General features: G+C 57.7%; 1 protein-coding gene and 1 pseudogene across 1 annotated transcript; one reads left to right on the top strand and one right to left on the bottom strand.

Annotated features, from left to right (window-relative positions):
- Window positions 1-14: 14 nt before the first annotated feature.
- On the top strand, window positions 15-8,366 carry LOC119251544 (GTPase IMAP family member 3-like; annotated as a pseudogene).
- A 3,848-nt stretch (window positions 8,367-12,214) lies between these two features.
- LOC119248727 (GTPase IMAP family member 5-like) lies at window positions 12,215-15,647 on the bottom strand. The gene is made up of 3 exons (XM_037515606.2): window positions 15,464-15,647; window positions 14,357-14,405; window positions 12,215-13,240 (listed from the first exon to the last, which is right to left on the bottom strand). Exons 2-3 carry the CDS (start codon window positions 14,397-14,399, stop codon window positions 12,360-12,362), a joined length of 924 nt encoding a protein of 307 aa, XP_037371503.1. The 5' UTR covers window positions 14,400-14,405; window positions 15,464-15,647; the 3' UTR covers window positions 12,215-12,359.
- Between the last annotated feature and the right edge of the window lie 1,059 nt (window positions 15,648-16,706).

The raw sequence follows: 16,706 nt of genomic DNA, 5'->3' as shown, positions 1-16,706 counted from the left end.
CTGCGGTGACGTTAATGGGGTACGTGCGTCCCCACGTGAGTCCATGGCAGTGTCTCCTGTCTTCCTTGTCCCTGCACCCTGACCTTGCTCCCGCTGTTGAGTGGTGGGGTCTGTGTTCCCTGCCTGACGTGGGTGAACAGCAGGTGGCTGACGCAGCCCCAGGGACTTCTCAGGTGGAGCCCGAACCTGCCCCCTGCTCCCTTGGGTGCTCGCCCTTGGACTGGCCACCATGTGGTGAGCAAGCCCACGGGACCACCGAGAGCCCCCCATGGACAGGAGGTCCACTCACTGACCCATCCAGGCTGACCTTCCATCTGCAGCATAAGTGAGGAACAGGGACAGGGGACGCTCCAGCTGCCCAAGGGCCCATGAGGCTGAGAGAGCAGCAATGAGCCCTCCCTCCCCCAGACCCGTCCACATGGGATTCATTAAAATAAATGATTCTTCCTTTGAACCACTAGGTTTTTTTTTTTGTTTTCAAACTTTTTTGAAAAAAGATTTATTTATTTATGGATACAAGAGTGGGGTACAGGCCAGACATATGGGGGAGAGTGAGAGGATTCCCCAGAGACAAAGTGGGGAACAAAACAGGCAGACTGACCAAAGTGCACTGCTGAGGGGAGCAGCAGGTGAGTCAGGAGAGGTCTGCTGCGCCATGTGGGTAGCTCCCTGGCCGGGGACCAAACTTGTGTAGCAGTGGCTGTGGGCAGCTTCATCGTTACCCCTTGTGCCACCAGGGAGGCCTCAACTTGTGTTGATGTTTCAAAGAATCGTTGACTGACTTATTATTGATGCCTCTTTGTACCAATTCACACATCATTTAAGACTTCAAAATAGCTTTAAGTCTTCACTATTTTGTATGACTACACATTAGCATATTTTGTATACACCTACATTCTCGGTCATCTTTGCATCATCTCTACCGTCTGTCACTGGACCGTGGCTCACGGTGGCACCGCAGGCCTAAAATAAAACACCGACAACAAAGCAACCCAGTGAAGCAGATACTGTGCTGTGCGCACCCCGGACCCCTGTGACCCCCGTGACCCCGCGCCCATTTTACACCAGGTCATCTTTTCAGCTGTGGGATGGACGTGGTCTGGACATCAGCCCCGTAAGAGACGTGACCAGCAGACCCCGCCCCCCCTTGTGAGCTGCCTTTCCGCTCTATTGATCGTGATTTTTGATGTACAAAAATTCTTAATTTTGATGGACTTTGTGTTTTCTAGTTTTTCTTGGTAAATCTTTTAGAGGTTTTAAAATTGTGGGGTTTTTTTAAAGATTTATTTGTTTATGCATAGAAGAACTGGGGTATAGGCCGAGGTGGGGGGTGAGAGGAATCATGAGAGACAGAGTGGGGAACAGAACAGGCAGATTGACCGAAGTACACTGCTGAGGGGAGCAGTGGGGAGACAGGAGAGGTCTGCTGCGCCATGTGGGTAGCTGGGAATGGAACTCCGTGCTGCAGTGGCTGTGGAGAGCTTCATAGGTTGCATCTTGACCCCTTGCGACAAAGAATCAGTTAACTTATTATTTATACCTCTTTATACCAATTCACACATCATTTAAGACTTCAAAATAGCATAGCTTATGTCTCTACTATTTTGTATGTCTACATATTAGCTTTTTTTTAATACAAGAACTGGGGTACAGGACAGAGGTGTGGGGGTTGAGAGGATTCACCAGAGACAGAGTGGGGAGTAGAACAGGTAGACTGACTGAAACACACTGCAGAGGGGAGCAGCGGGGAGACAGGAGAGGTCTGTTGCGCCCTGTGGGGTGCTCCCTGGCTGACCAGGGATCGAACTCGTGCTGTAGAGGCTGTGGATTGCCTCATAGTGTGGTGCCCACCCCCTTGCGCCATCAGGGAGGCCCACATATTTTGTATATACCTATATTCGAGGACATCTTTGCATCCTCTCTACTGTCGATCACTGGACAGTGGCTCACGGTGGCGCCGCAGGCCGAAAACAAAACAACGACAACAAAGCAACCCAGTGAAGCAGACACTGTGTGTGCGCCAGGGAGGATGAAGTCTCCACTCCGGGCTGTCAGTCACCTGGAAGGGTGGTGGGGAGGGGGAGCAGCTCCTTGAGTCAGTACAAAACTTAACAATTATTGAAACATCCTTATCTTCATATTATTCATATTACTTATAGCAAATCACAGCTGAGTGTTCCTGGCTGCCTCTCCCATGTGTAAGTCCCCACAGGCAGGGGGTTGCGACATGCAAATGACTTGTCCTTTCTCCCTCTGCTCCCTCTGCTCCCCCACCCCCTTCCTCTTACCCTTTCTCACCTTTGATACCCCCTCCTGGACCCCACCCCATCCCCATCCCACCTTCTCTCTCAATCCCCCCTTTCCTCAGCCCCTTCCTGATCTTCGCCTCCTCTCGTCCGGCCTTTAAAAAATTAAATAGACTTTAATTTGGGGGAGGGGTTTTAGGCTTGTAGAAAAGTCAAGTTGCTCACGGTTCCCCTGTCATGAACACCTCGTATCAATGAGGTATAATTGTTGCAGTTGATAAGCTGACACAGTATTATTAACTAAAGCCCATAGTTTTCAGGGGGTTCCCGTCGGATGGGGATCGGATGTGGAGTGACACCATTAGTCTCCCCTGCCCAGATGCCCCCTGTGCTCCACCTGTGCATCCCCTTCCCCCACCTGCAGCCACTAATCGCTGAGTGTCTCCTCCCCCTGCCTTTCCAGAGTGCCCACAGCGGCTTGTTGTAGGGGCAGGAAGGGACAGCGCAGGTTTTCTATGATCCCATGCAGGCGGGGTAAAGGAGAGAGTCCTGGAGCTCTTGGTGGCTTTTGTGGGCTTTTATTGGGATTTACCAGGTACATGGCAGGCAGGGGTGCGGGGGGCGGGGGTGGTGTCAGGAGACGGGCAGGCCTCCCAGCCCCCAGCAAGTCTCCACTCTTCCAGGGCTCCCTGGCGTTCTCTCATGGCCTCTGCTTCTCTCTCTTCTCGTGGTTCTGCTCTGCTCCTGGCGTCCCCCTGATGCCGCCCTTATAAGCCCAGTCTCTCAGCCCAGGTGTACCCAGCCCAGGTGTGCCCACCAGCACATGCCCACACCCCACTCCGGGTGCCACCATCAGGCAGGCATTCAGGACCGCAGGATCCATCATCCATCCTGATGGCGGGAGGGCAGGAAGCCTGACACTCCTTTACCCTGCCCTTATGCAGGAGGCAGGATTTCCAGGCCAGTGTCTTTCCCTTCGTCATGACATTGGCGATTTCTCCATCTTTCTGAGGCGGCAGCTCATTTCTCCTTGGGGCTGCACAGCACCCACCGCTCAGGGAGCACCGCTCACTTCTCCACTCGCCTCCCAGTTTGGGGATGAACAAAGCTGCTGTGAAGCATCGCGAGAGCCGGGTACTGCCGTGTGGGCACGAGTAACACATGTTCGGGTAACAGGACAGGAAGGAGCTGTCTAAGGCCGGGCACCTTAAAGGAGACATTTGGTGACATTCACGACCACCTGACGGCAGACAGCAGGGGCGCCGCTCGCCTGCTCGTGACACAGCCGCGGGGGATTTTCTGCGTGTCGTGTGATTTTAAATGAGAGGATCTTCCCAGACTCTGGCTGTTTTGTTTCATTTTATCACCCGCGTCTGTGGGGGAGGAGGAACTGTTACTGATCTCCGTGGGGTCTGCCCAAGCACCCTGACAAGCCCTGGGCCTTGGGGGTCACCGGGTTTCAGTTCCTTCCCAACATGGGGTGCTTTGGTAAATAAGGGCATCACCCACCTGCAGGGCCTCACACATGGAGGTTATTTTTGTGTGACAAATCGGCGATTGTTGAGCACGACGTCACACGGGCTTCTTCCAGGGGTATTTGCTGTTTTCCCTGCAGCGACAGGGCAGAGAACAGCACCCCCTTTACTGCTGATGCTTCTTTCGCCAGCACGAGGAGCACCTGCGGGCGAACAGTCAGCCGGGATGAGGGGTCTCCAAGGCGAGGCATCGTAAGGGACCTGGAGGTGACCACAGAGGGCAGCGCGGGTGTGGGCGGAGGAGCTCAGGTTTCCTTTCTTTCCTTCAAAGGCCTTTCTTGAATCGGCAACAAAATTACCTAGGATTTACAGAAAAAGCCACCAAGTGGAAGAACCAGTAATTTGAAGGGAAGCCCTGGGGCGACCCAAGGAGAGACACCCCGACTCAGGCTCGGCCCCTCAGGAAGTCCTGGAGACAGAACCAAGGTTCTTGTGGCAGTGATCGGCTTCTCTGGCCGGCAGACAGCAGCTGGTCAGGAGCTGGGCCTGGTCTCCATGGTGACGCGTGGCCGGGGCAGGCCCACGGGTGGGACGCTGGCCGCTGGCGCAGGCAGGTGGCTGCAGGCGCCTCTGAACGTGCCCTTCCCCGAGTGGGTGCAAGACGTGAGCCGCGCCTGGGTGGGGCGACTTCAGGCGTAGACATAGTCACGGCAAACCAGCTTGGAGCTGACGCGTGTCCCCAACACAGTCATTGAGGTTTGGAGCAGTTGACCTTTAGATCTTTTTTTCTGACAAAAATGAGACACCAGAGGAATGATAGAGGGTGAAGAGGAACAACGTGCTGCACATGCCAAAGCACGCCCTCTGCCCACTGGTTCAGGATGACAGCGGGTGTTACCTGAGAAGCTGAAGCCCCGGCGCTGGCTGGGAGGGGGTCCTGTGAGCCCGGCCTGCTCCAGGACAGGAGGCCTGTGCGGCTCCTGCAGAGAACTGGCTTCGCGCCACACTCAGCAGAGGACCGAGGGTTACCTGGTCTCACCTCCGCTTCGAGTTGTTTTCCGGGAACAACCGTGAGCTCACACGCCAGAGGAGCGAGCAGACTTACCGCTCATCTTGGGGCTGGGTCTGGAGAGGGGCTTCAGAGCTCGCCCCATCCTCCCCCACCAGGGCCCCCACCCCCAGGGCCCCCACCCCCAGGGCCTGGAGGCTATGGAGGAGCACAGCCCCCCTTAAAGGCCTCACTCTGGCCCAGTCACCCCATGGTGGGCGCTACTGTCTCCAGGGAAATGAGGGTTCACCTCCATGCAGGGAAGTCCTGCCCTTTGGCCGCCTCAGAGGGTGCGTGGGGGACCCGAGGGCATGGATGAGAAATAGCAGGGAGGACAGAGCCACCCAGCCCCGAGCTCAGCCCTCACAGCAGCCAGGAGAAGTGGGAAGGAGAAGGGCACCCCGGGTTGTTTTTCTCTGTGGAATATAAAGAACAAAACGACAGAGAAAACGAAAGCAAAAAAATTCTAGAAATCTGACCGTAGAATTGAGGCTCCCTGGGCCAGGGGGGCAGTGGACCCGGTAGAATCTGTGGGGGCTGTGGGGTGGGTTGGGAGGGGTGACAGACACCTGCAGAGGTGCAAACCTGCCCCTAAATCATTCTCAGAGTTACCAACCAGCAGTTCCTTAGTAAAAAGAACAACAAACAAAAGACCCTGTCTCGGGGAGAGGGAGCCGTGTGGGGCACGCTGGCCCCCGGGGTGGTAGCGGCGGCTGAGGGCGTGGCGGGGGGCGCAGCTGGGCCCAGGTTTCCTGGGTGTCTCTGGGCTGATTCTGCTGGAGATCTGGTTTGCACAAAAGCATTGCAGACGTGGGGGGAGGAGGAACCGGAGCTGTTATTAAAAACAAAACGAACACAAGACATCCTTCTTCCCCGGCTTCTCCCAGGTCCCCCGGGCTCCCCTGAAGCTGCTGGGGAGGAAGCACGCCCACGGCTCTGTTCCTGACCCCGAAACCCGCCCTCCTTGGCAGCTCGGCCTGGGCCGTGTGTCCATCTGTCACTGCCCTGGTGCTCTCTGGGGAGACCGGCAGCCAGGGCAGGAAGCAGCCTGGGAGGGAGGGTGGGTCGCCCCACGAGAGTGGAGGCCCTGCCAGGTAAAGGCTCGTTGCACCCTCTGTGACCCCGTCTCCGTCTCTCCCTCCGGGCCTGCCAGTGACACTGTCGGCGCCGACACTTGGGCTTTCCAGGCCCATTTATTCCCGAATGACTGTGGTCCAGAGTTACAGACTTTAAAGGCCTAAATAACTGCACATTGAAAGATGACTGATAGAACACCTTCCAGAAGGTTAATTTTTGAGCAAAAGTAGCCGAGGTGGCGCCCTCTGGTGATAGTGACGAGCCTCTTTCTCGTGTTTATGCAAAATGCTCTCACGTGTGCCCAGTGTTGCTACCTGGGCCTGGGCGCCTGGAGGCTCCTGGGCAGGGGCCGGTGGCACCTCCCTCCCTCCCCCTCCCCAGAGTCACAGGCCGCCCTGGCCCAGTGGGCTGCGAACTGCCTTTCGCTTTCCACCTGACTTCACGACCAGGCCTGCTCCGCTCTGCTGATATCCTCCCGCCTCGTCGCCTCCTCTCAGCGCCGCACACACGTTCCCGTTTCAGAGACGAGAGAGACTCAGGAGCGGGACTCAAGGTGACCTGCTCAGGTAAAGTGTTTATTTTACTCTCATAGAGAAACACAGCTTATTGTTTAAAGACTGGTTTAACCCTCCCCTGAGCCAGGATGGAGCCACAGCAGGAGGGCGTGGCTCCAGGGGGGCCCTAGGGGCCTCGTCTCCCTTAATAAAGCGAGTTTCTCGCCTGCCCGAACCCTCCTGGGCACCGCTGGGCTGGCTGCCCTCATTACTTTCGTCCACGCCAGCGAGGTGGTCCCGTCACCCAGCAGGGTCCCTGCCTGGGTGCCCGGTCAGGTCAGGGCAGCAGGCCCGGGAGACATCAGCTTGCTGTGGATGGACTGGCGAGGAGGGGGAGATGCCTTCAAGTCAGCCTCCCTGATGAATAAAGGAAATGAGGTTATGCGGGTTTGGGGACCAGAGGTGAGGACAAAGGAGCTAAATGTTCTTGTCTGAAGAGTGGGCAAGGGGCCCTTGGAGGTGGGCGTGGCTGAAGCTCTTTGGCTGGCCCAGGACGGCTCCCCCATGGGGACTCAGGAGGAAGCTTTTCTTAGTTCTGGTGCCTGAGTTCCCGTGGGGGCCGGCGCCCCGGTAGCCCCTCGTCTGCCTTCGTCACTCCTGGCTCCAGCCAGGCTTGGAGCTCAGCTCAGGGTCGGTCCCTCTCCGTGCTCAGGCGGGTCACCTGCTTGTCCGGCCCAGGCGCTGCCATGTCTGACAAAGCAGCCGTCAAAGAGAAAGTTAATTTTTCTCTCTGGAGGTTTAGGGTCATTTTGTAAGGCAGAGATCAGGCAGGAAGGACAGGAGTGGAAAGTAGGGGCCAATCAACTCCTGGTTGTGGGAGGCCCTGAGCATCACTTTGGGTGGGAACGGAATAGAGAGAAGGTTCTAGGAAGGACGGCGGCAGTTGTGGAGGAAAGAGCCCGGGGGCTCTGCCCAGCTGGGGTGATGTGTCCTCCCAGCCCTGCCTGACTTGCCTTCTAGTTTATGTTGAGGGGCAGTTGGAGTTCTCGGTGCAGCCCCATGATGGCAGGAAGGCATGAGGCCTCCTTGATGCCGCAGCCTGGGTGGGAAGCAGCAAATCTCTCTCAGTCTGGAGGCCGGGAGGTCCAAGGTCAAGGTGCTGGCGGATTTGCGTCTGGGGAGGACCCCATTCCTGGGCTGTGTCCTCACCTGGTGGAGAGAGGCCCCTGGACTCCTCTACTTACAGGGACACTATCCCCTAATCACGGGGGCTCCACCCTCACGACCCCATGGAAACCAAACCTCCTCCCAGAGGCCCTCATGCTGGGGACGGGTTTCAGCTGAGGAACCCAGAGGGAGGCAAACCTGCTTTCATGCCCCCACACGAGGAGAGCGCTCAGGGCCAGGGCAGGCCCCGCTAAAGATCTTGCTAGTGGGCAAGACAAGCTGCAGGAAAAGCGCCACCGGGAATAGCATCCTCCACCGGCAGGTGTTCGAGTCCTGGCTGGGGGCCCAGCCTGTGACCAGCACCTACCAGCAGGGGACAAGGACCTGGACCGGGAGGAGCATCCGGGTGGTCGACACGCCCCCCATCTTTGAGGCAAAGGCTCAAACCAAGGCTAAGGACATCAGAAAATGCTGCTGGCTCTCAGCCCCCGGTTCCCACGCGCTGCTGCTGGTGACCCAGCTGGGCCGCTTCACGGAGCAGGACACGCAGGCCGCGAGGAAGGTGAAGGAGGTCTTCGGGGCAGAAGCCATGAGACACGCAATTGTCCTGTTCACCCACAAGGAGGACGTGGACGACGGGTCCCTGCACGATTACGGGGCCCAGACGGACAACCAGAGCCTGCAGGGGCTGGTCCGGGAGTGCGGGAGGCGCTACTGAGGTTTCAACAACAGGGCCGTGGGGGAGGAGCAGGGGGCACAGCTGGGGGAGCTGATGGCCCTGGTGGCGCAGCTGGAGAGGGAGCTGCAGGGCGCCTCCTTCCTCAAGGGCTCTGGGCCCTCCAAGGACCAGACACTCTGAGAAAAAGGGGGTGTTTGTCTTGTTTGCTCTGCTGACCTGTTCCTGTTTCTCTCGCCATCTTCCACCCTCTTTCACTCAAGCTGGCATCTGCACATCAGAGCATGTTCTAAACAACACCCTGTGGGTTCACGGTCCTCCGAGTCACCGACTCTGGAATGAATGTCCTGTCCACAGAGAACAGGCTGCTGTCCCTGCAGGTCCCTCCCTTCTGCCTCGGACACTCCTGGGGGGCCTGGACTCTGCCTGGCTGGCACCGAGCCCTGTGCTCCAGCAGAGGACAACAGCCCAGCCCCGGGCCGCCTGGTGGCCTGCAGGCGCCAACCTTAGTCTCTTTGCCCCGACGAGCTCATGGATGGGCGTGATGCCTCGTTTTAGGCCAACGAGTCCCTCAGAAAGACAATCTCTGTCTCAGATCCTTCTTGGATCTGAGGGTGATGTCTGGAGCGCCAGCCGGCATCTTGCCACTATTGTAACAGGGTGGTCCCCAGGAAAGGGGGAGGTTCCCTGCCCCACCCAAGGGAGGGTGGAGCTGAGCAGGGAGAGGAGAAGCTGCAGAAGAGACTGAGGAAGGAAGCTGGATGGAGCCAGGAGACCTGGAGGAGGGGCATGGAGCCCAGAGACACGTGAAGAAACTGAGCTTGTCTTTTGGTCGTGGACTGGGTGACACAGATGTGGGTGAGACCCGTGGGGAGGTGACCATGGCAGCTTTTATCTTGATGTTGATTTTGCTCTTTTCCTTCCGTGCTTGTCTGGTAGTTTCTGATCCTTTTCTGTGGGTCCCCACTGGAAGAAATCTGTTATAGGACAGGGAGAGGGGCAGCCCAAACCCCGCAAACCTGCCTATTCTAAATGGGTTCTGCCATCCGCCGCATCAACACAAAACATAGGAGACTTTAATGGGAAGGAACTTTAATAAAACTAGGAAACAATACAGGTAAGGCAAAGAGTCTAGTTTCTAAATGAAGCACCCAAAGTTACCCGTCCCCTCGTGGGTAAAACTCCATCCAAATGGGATTGGCCCAGAGCAAAGCCCCAAAGCCTGCCACAAGTCTAAAGCATCTTCCAGTGGGGACCCACAGCAAAGGGTCAGAAATAACCAGACAAGCCCGGAAGGAAAAGAGCAAAATCAACATCAAGATAAAAACTGCCATGGTCACCTCCCCACGGGTCTCACCCACATCTGTGTCACCCCGTCCACGACCAAAAGACAAGCGCAGTTTCTTCACGTGTCTCTAGGCTCCATGCGCCTCCTCCAGGTCTCCTGGCTCCATCCTGCTTCCTTCCTCAGTCTCTTCTGCAGCTTCTCCTCTTCCTGCTCAGCTCCACCCTCCCTTGGGTGGGGCAGGGAATCTCCCCCTTTCCTGGGGACCACCCTGTTACACTAGGGTGGGGTGAAGTCAGTGCTTGAGAGTAGAACAGAGATGACACAGACCTGAACCCCCGAGTCACTGCTCCTGAAGCCCAACTTACCTCTGAATTTCCCATTATTTCAGAATAAATTCCCTTATTGATTAAGCTGTTTGAGTTTTGGTCTTTTTCCTACCTACATTTGAAAGCATTTGACTCCATATTTCTTTTTTAAAAATCCTTAAGCCTCTCACGCTTCCTCTGAAATATGAGAACACGCGTCAGGGTGGAGGACATGGCCTGGGGACAAGTGACCAGATTTCTCGTTCTTAGATTTAGGTGGGACCCGGGGCCTGGCCAGGTAACTGCTCACAGACTCTGAATGAAGTGACAGATGCCCAGACAGGACTGTTTGGGAGGATGGGTGAGGGGGGAGGAGGCGGCGCGAGGAGGGCGTGGCCGGAGCCAGGACACACAGCTCAGGAGCGCACTCCCCAGGAATTTCTTCCTTGAACATTCCCCCTGAGTAAAGGGCTGCCCAACCCTTCTCCACGGCCGCTTATTTCCAGGTCACGCTCCAACCTCACCCTCCTCGGATGTCCACAAAGGTGGGGGCCCTCTGGGTCACAGGCAGCGCTGCTTGTGGGCAAAGTGTGGGTGCTCTGTTCCCCGTGGGAGCCTGGGAATGACCATCGGCACCCTGGCGGGAGCCGCCCTCCTCTAGCCCTGCCCCTGACACTTCCTCAGGCCTGGATCACGCATCAAGGGCCTTTCCTGGAGGAAGGATGGGACCCCCCGCGATTGTCTCCCAGACTGGACATGCCCCAGAGGCCTTCACGGCCACACATCCAGATCTGAAGTCTTCACCTTTCTGCTCTCCCTCCGCAGGCCCTGGGAGTGACGGGAGCACAGTCACCAGATGCCCAGGATGACACTGGCTGCCTCCCCGACTGCTGTCGCTCCACCTCCTCTGTGCCTCAGACCCATCCTCCCCTCCCTGCTCCGCTCCCATCCACACAGCCCTGGTTCTGATCCCCCAGAGGGAATTCTTTCTCCCCAATACTCCCCCATCCCCAGGCTTGTCTTGTATTTCCAACCACCACGTGTAATCTTCCCAGTACACCAACCCTTGCCCTGTGACATAGTCCTTGCCCTGGTAGCACAGGCCCTGCCAGTGCCATCCCTCCCTGCGCCCTCTCTCCATGGGCTGATCCCACTCCCTTCCTGGGCTGTGGCCTGCCTCAGCCTGAAGTGACTCCCGGGAGAGGCCAGCACCACCCTGTCCAGGGAGCCTCTGAAGGGCCCAGTATAACCTCTTGTTGGCTGACACCCCACTTCCAAGCAAAATCACGTTTACCCCATTTTTCTATGCCTTCATCCCCAACCACACAGTGACTTCTTCCAAGCAGGAAACTTGTGTTATCTACCTTATGTTCCTGGCGCCCAGCAGAGAGCTGGACACTCATGGTCATGTCTTAGTGTCCGTGGAGCAGGACCAAGTGGAGCCAGGAGGGATAGACAAATTAGGTTGGGCAGTCTGGGAAGGCTGCATGGAGGAGGTGGCCCTTGGCCTGAGAACTCTTCAAGGGTTTGAGGAAGTTACACCTGAGCCCCTTGCGCAGGCTGTGAATCACTTACTTGCAGCCCTGGAGAGTAACACAGCAGCTTTACTGCCCACGGAGGGCAATGGACAGGGGTCACTGAACCAGCCCTGTGCCCACCCCGCCCCACCCTCGCAGGCTGTCTGGGGTGTCTGTGGGCCTCCCTCACAGGGTGCAGGGGGCAGAGAGGGTGGGTGTGGAGCGGGTACCCAGAGGGGGAGGGTGGGGGAGCCTCTGATTTCCTATCTCCACTGGGTGCCTGGCCGAGGCCCGGATCTCATCCCTCAAATGGGGTGCCCCACCCTTGCTCTGGGGCCCTCACGTGACACACGGCTGGGCCTAGACCGGGATAAACGGTGTCACCTACAACGAAGCTCAACCAGGGCCATTTACTCCCAGAAGATGGGAGCCGCCCTGCCTGCGCTTGTGGGCTGGGTCAGTGACCTCAGAAGGTCCTCGGGTGTTTAACGCTGACGTCACCCAAGACAAACAAGGATTCATGGCCTTGGGGAGTTCCATGAGCTCTGCTCGATCCTGGCATTTCACCGGCTCAGCCCTTCTGGCCTGTGGCTGCCCCCACTCCCCTCCCTCCGTGGCCACAGCCCCTCAGCCCCTCTGGCCTCCCCATGGCCTGATTCTCCCTCCAGTCCCTTCGCTGTCTCCTGGGCGCGGGGACAGGTGCATTCCATCACCGCCAGCCTGGGGAACCAGCCCGTTGCCCATAAATAAAGGTCCCTGAGGCCTCCCCTCCCTCCGCAGCAGGACAGAGAGTGGGGCGCGGGGCACAGGTGCACACAGCATCTCAGGGCCCCGCCTTCTTGCAGACCCCGCGCTCCAGGGCTGTGGCCAGGTCATTGGGGTCACCCTCAGAATTTTTAACAACAACCAGAGACGCCAGCTTTTCCTCTAGATTTTATTTACTGAAAAGGGCTGTGATCCTGCCGGAGGAGGGGCAGAAAGTGCAGTCACAAAGGGAAGGGAAGCTCCAAGGGGCAGACTCAGCTGCTCTGAAGGGAAGGCGTGTGCAGAGCCAGGCCACGCGTGCTCAGTGGCCACCAGCCCCAAGGTAAATTAAAAGGGCAACAAAAATCAACACGTAGACGCCAATGAAGGCAAAAGTTCTGGGGTGAGACAACACCCAGCTCCGGACTCTGAGGAACCCCCTCATCACCCCCGAGCTCTGGGTCTCTGTCAGCTCTTGCTTCTGCTTTTTCACCTGCGCCTGCACGCTGGCCAGGAAGGCACTGGACTCCTGCTCCCAGGCCTCGCCCGTACCCGACAGCAGCTCCGCCTCCGAGAAGAGGTCGTTCCTGAGGTAGGCGCCCTGCAGCTCCCTCTCCAGCTGCTCCACCAGGGCCATCAGCTCCCCCAGCTGCGCCCTCTGCTCCTCCCCCGCAGCCCGGTTGTTGAAGCCACAGTAGCGCCCCCCGCACTCCCGGACCAGCGCCCGCAGGCTCTGGTTGTCTGTATCGGCCACGTAATCGTGCAGGGACCCGTCGCCAAGGTCCTCCTTGTGGGTGAACAGGACGATCACGTGTCTCATGGCTTCTGCCCCGAACACCTCCTTCACCTTCCTCGCGGCCTGCGTGTCCTGCTCCGTGAAGCGGCCCAGCTGGGTCACCAGCAGCAGCGCGTGGGGCCCCGGGGCGGACAACAGGTAGCAGTCCCCGATGTCCTGGGCTATCTCCCTTGTCTGAGCCTCTGCCTCAAAGATGGGGGGCGTGTCGACCACCAGGAGGCTCCTCCCGTTCCAGGTGCCCGCCTCCCTCTGGCACCTCCTGGTCACGGCCTGGGCCCCCAGCCGGGACTCGAACACCTGCCGGCGGAGGATGCTGTTCCCGGTGGCGCTTTTCCCGCAGCCCGTCCTGCCCACCAGCACGAGCCTCAGTGAGGACGAAGCTGTGGACCTGTCATCTTCTGCACAGTCTGTGTGTGAAAGAAAGAGGGAGCTTTTTGTGCCCTACTGAGTAATTCTGAGGATTCTGGTCACAGCTCCTCATGGACGCCCTGGGCCTCTTTCCCAGATGGACAGTCCTATTGGAACACGTGTCAAGGTTTGTAGGCAACGTAGGAGGCTCGTGGGCAGAAGGGGACCCCCAGGGCAAGCCCGGGTTGTACCCACAGCCCAGAATAAATCTTGCTGCTCCAAGGAGGGGCCCCATGCCCGTCCTCCAGACCAGCCCACGGGCCTGCAGGAAAAGGGCTTCCATGGATGGTTCTTACCAGCTTCAGGCTGAATAATGTGGATTAGAAGTCAGGAGTGAGAAAACCCCCTGGTGTGCTCGGGTGGAAGCACCCACAGCTCAGCCTGGGAGAAAGGGAGTCTCAAGGTCGGGGCCTCATGACCTCCACCCAGGGTCAGTTGGGGGTGTGTGCCCTTTGGGTGGGGAGTTGGGTGTTTGAAATGGAGAAGCCTGAAGGGTCTGAGTTGACCCTGGCAGTGACCTCAGAGGGGTGGAGAAGATGTTCCAGGACACATGCTGGGAGGATCATCTACTGGGATGACAGGAATCGGGAAATTGTAAAACAAGTGGAGCTGGAGAGGGTGACGTGGAACCAAGAACTAGCATGTTGAAGGGCTGAAGAGGATGAGAACCCAAGGATTCCTGCGTTTGGGGAGCCCCGATGAATTTAGTTCATTTCAGGCTCCTCAGGGCCCTGGTTTATTCCTCCTGCTGCAGTGGTTTTCCTGTCCTTCAGGAGCCCGGATGCTTTGTAGCAAAAATGATAACTAAACCTCCGAGGGGGAGGTTTCCTCTCTTCAGTGAGAGCAGAAGCAGCAGCAGAAATCATTCTCACAATTCAGTTCCAAACCCTCCACCCTGTGGCCAGAAGTTTCATCTCCACGTTTCCCACAGGCCTCGCAGGGCGTGTGATGGTGGAGGCAGGAGGGGGACAAAGGGCAGCTGCCTCTCTCGCCTTCAGGTTAAAACCACTGGCTTCTGCTGCCGTGTTTAAGGGAGGGGCAGGGGCATGTGGGGAAGTAGTGAGCCCCCCACACCCCCAGGGCCGGAGGTCTCCAGTGCTTTGGGGCTTCCTCACCTTCAGCCATAGTCCCGTAGCTGCTCTTCTGAAGGCCTTCCATTCCCTTCTGGAATAAAAACAGAGATGAAAAGTTGAGAAGGTCTGAGAACACCTCACATTCAGACACCTGAGCATCGTTATCCTCGGGGAACTATCTCCTTGGGCCATTTTCTGATCCTATTGTATTTTCAAGCATCTGTAAATCACTGGGGGGGGTGGGGGGCGGCTGTGTAACACCCTGGACTGGAGCGTCTCTCTCCCCTCTTCTCACTGTTTATGAGAAAGCAGAAACTGTTTTTAAACAAATCCACGGAGGGTCTCCTCTCCCCTTGAGAAAGCATGAAGTGAAGAACGCATTCCCCTGGGGGGACAGTGGCCAAGCGCCCTAAGAGTCTCCTCCACTCCTCTGGCCCATCCCTGTGTTTTCCGGGACCCAGGTCACGGCTCTAGTTCCGTGAGTGTGAGTCTGTGACACTTTCCCCCACAGGCTCGGCCGATAAAGGGATGGATTTCTTCCATCCACTCCCCTGAACTCGGGTGGGCCTCAGGCTGAGTCCCTCATCTTGTCACCATGAGTGTGTATTTGGGGAGAAGGGGGCAGAGGGGACGAGGGAACATGTAGCTCATGGGGTGGAAGATACTGATGCCACATATGCCCTATGGGGGCTCAAGGACCTGCTCCCCTCCCCAGGGTCACTGCTCCACGGATATGCCGGGACAGGTTGCAGGGAGGGAAATGAGAAGTGAGGAGGGTAAGATGAGGTGTGTGTCCTGGCCTGGTTCCCGCAGCAGGGAGTGCTGGGGGTTCCCATTTCCTATCTGACAACCGGGTTGAAAATATTGGTCCAGCTTTATGGAATCCTGCGTGGCCCCGAGACCCCCTGGGCTAAGAAGCAGGCCATGTGCTGGCCAAGGCCGGCGCAGTGGCCGTGGCTGAGTGGGACTGGGGGGTGCTGCTTCCCAAACTGGTTTTCCACCCACCTAGATCTGCTCTTGCCCAGATGCTCTCACCATCGCCCAGAGGTGGGGTAACCTGTGTGAGACCCCACCAGAAATCAGAGGCAAGAATTAAGTTGTGCACTCTGGGTCCCCCTAGTCGCAGGCACCCTCCCCGGCTCCCCTTACCAGGCGCAGTGCTGCGGGCTAGCTGCTCCGAGGCTGTGCACGGGACAGCATGGCCCTCTGGAAGACTCCTGTATGCGAAGGGTGGGACAGACCCGGGAGCCAGTGGTGCTCAGTGAGGGCGCAGCAGGAAGCCTGGCGGATGCAGTTAAGGAGGAGCCTGCGTGTGGCTGAAAGGCGCAGAGCACAGCTGCAGGGAAAAGAAAAATGGGGAGATTGAGGAGCGGATCCCCAGCCCCCCAGCAGAAGGGAATCTGCTCCCGGGGTCACAAATTGTCACAAACAGGACCCGGTCCTAGGAGACTCAGCTCCCCTTAACCAGAGCTTCCTGCTAAACCTGCCCTAGCCAGGCCCCCCATTTCCTTTTCACAACTTGTTCAAATAAGCCAAATTTGGAGGGAAAAAATGAAGAAGGCAATGACGGGGCTCCAGGTGCAGAAAGGCCTCCCCTCCACCCAGAACATTGCTGTGGGGTCCCCGTCAGCCCCCTCGGCCCCCATCCTGGGAGTCCCTGCTCTGGCCGACTCTCCGGGCCCTGCCTTCTCAAGCTGCAGCCACCAGAAGGTTCTTCTACCAGGGAGGGAAAGGTGCTGTAGTCCTCAGGGGCAGGGGAGAGCCGCTCCCAGGAGGCGCCTCTGACCAGCTCTCCATGCACTGCAGGGCGGCTCTGCGCTCCCACTGGTCAGACCAGCCCGTGCTCAGGGGCTGGAGCTTAAGGGCGGTGTGTTCAAGTGGGGACCCATCGCCCCGCTACTTGCCTGTTGAAGGATCCCCGAACATGAGAGCAATGAGCATAAAACGATTGAGTTGCACAGTGAGCCGGAGAGCACAGTGTAGCTTCAGACAGGGGCCTCTCCCGAAGAGTCTGTGCGTGTCTCCCTCCACATCTGAAGAACAGTCGGGGGAAACAATTTAAAACAACCCAGAAAGTCTCTCCATTCACAAAGAAGAGAGCAATTTTATGATTGCTTGAGCATTGAGTCGGTGGCCATGAGGCGCAGCACAGGCAATCCCCAGAGACGGCCCAGCCCAGGAACCCTTCTGTGAAACCCCCGCATCCATGGTCTCAGGGTCAATCACGCTGGTCCTCACACGGAGGGTCAGCCAGCCCAGCAGTTGTTCCCACAGTTCATCTCACACTCACACGGTGATGGGGAGGGGGCGCCTGTGTTCCCTGATTGCCTTTATTCAAAGGAAAAGTCAACTTCTCATCTCTTCATGACGAGAGCTGGGGCTGCAGGGAGCT

The sequence above is a fragment of the Talpa occidentalis genome, unplaced genomic scaffold, assembly GCF_014898055.3.
Source record: "Talpa occidentalis isolate TD23 unplaced genomic scaffold, MPIMG_talOcc4v2.1, whole genome shotgun sequence".
NCBI lineage: Eukaryota > Metazoa > Chordata > Mammalia > Eulipotyphla > Talpidae > Talpa > Talpa occidentalis.
The sequence above is the reverse complement of the archived record's forward strand: the minus strand, read 5'-3'. Positions and strand labels throughout refer to the sequence as shown.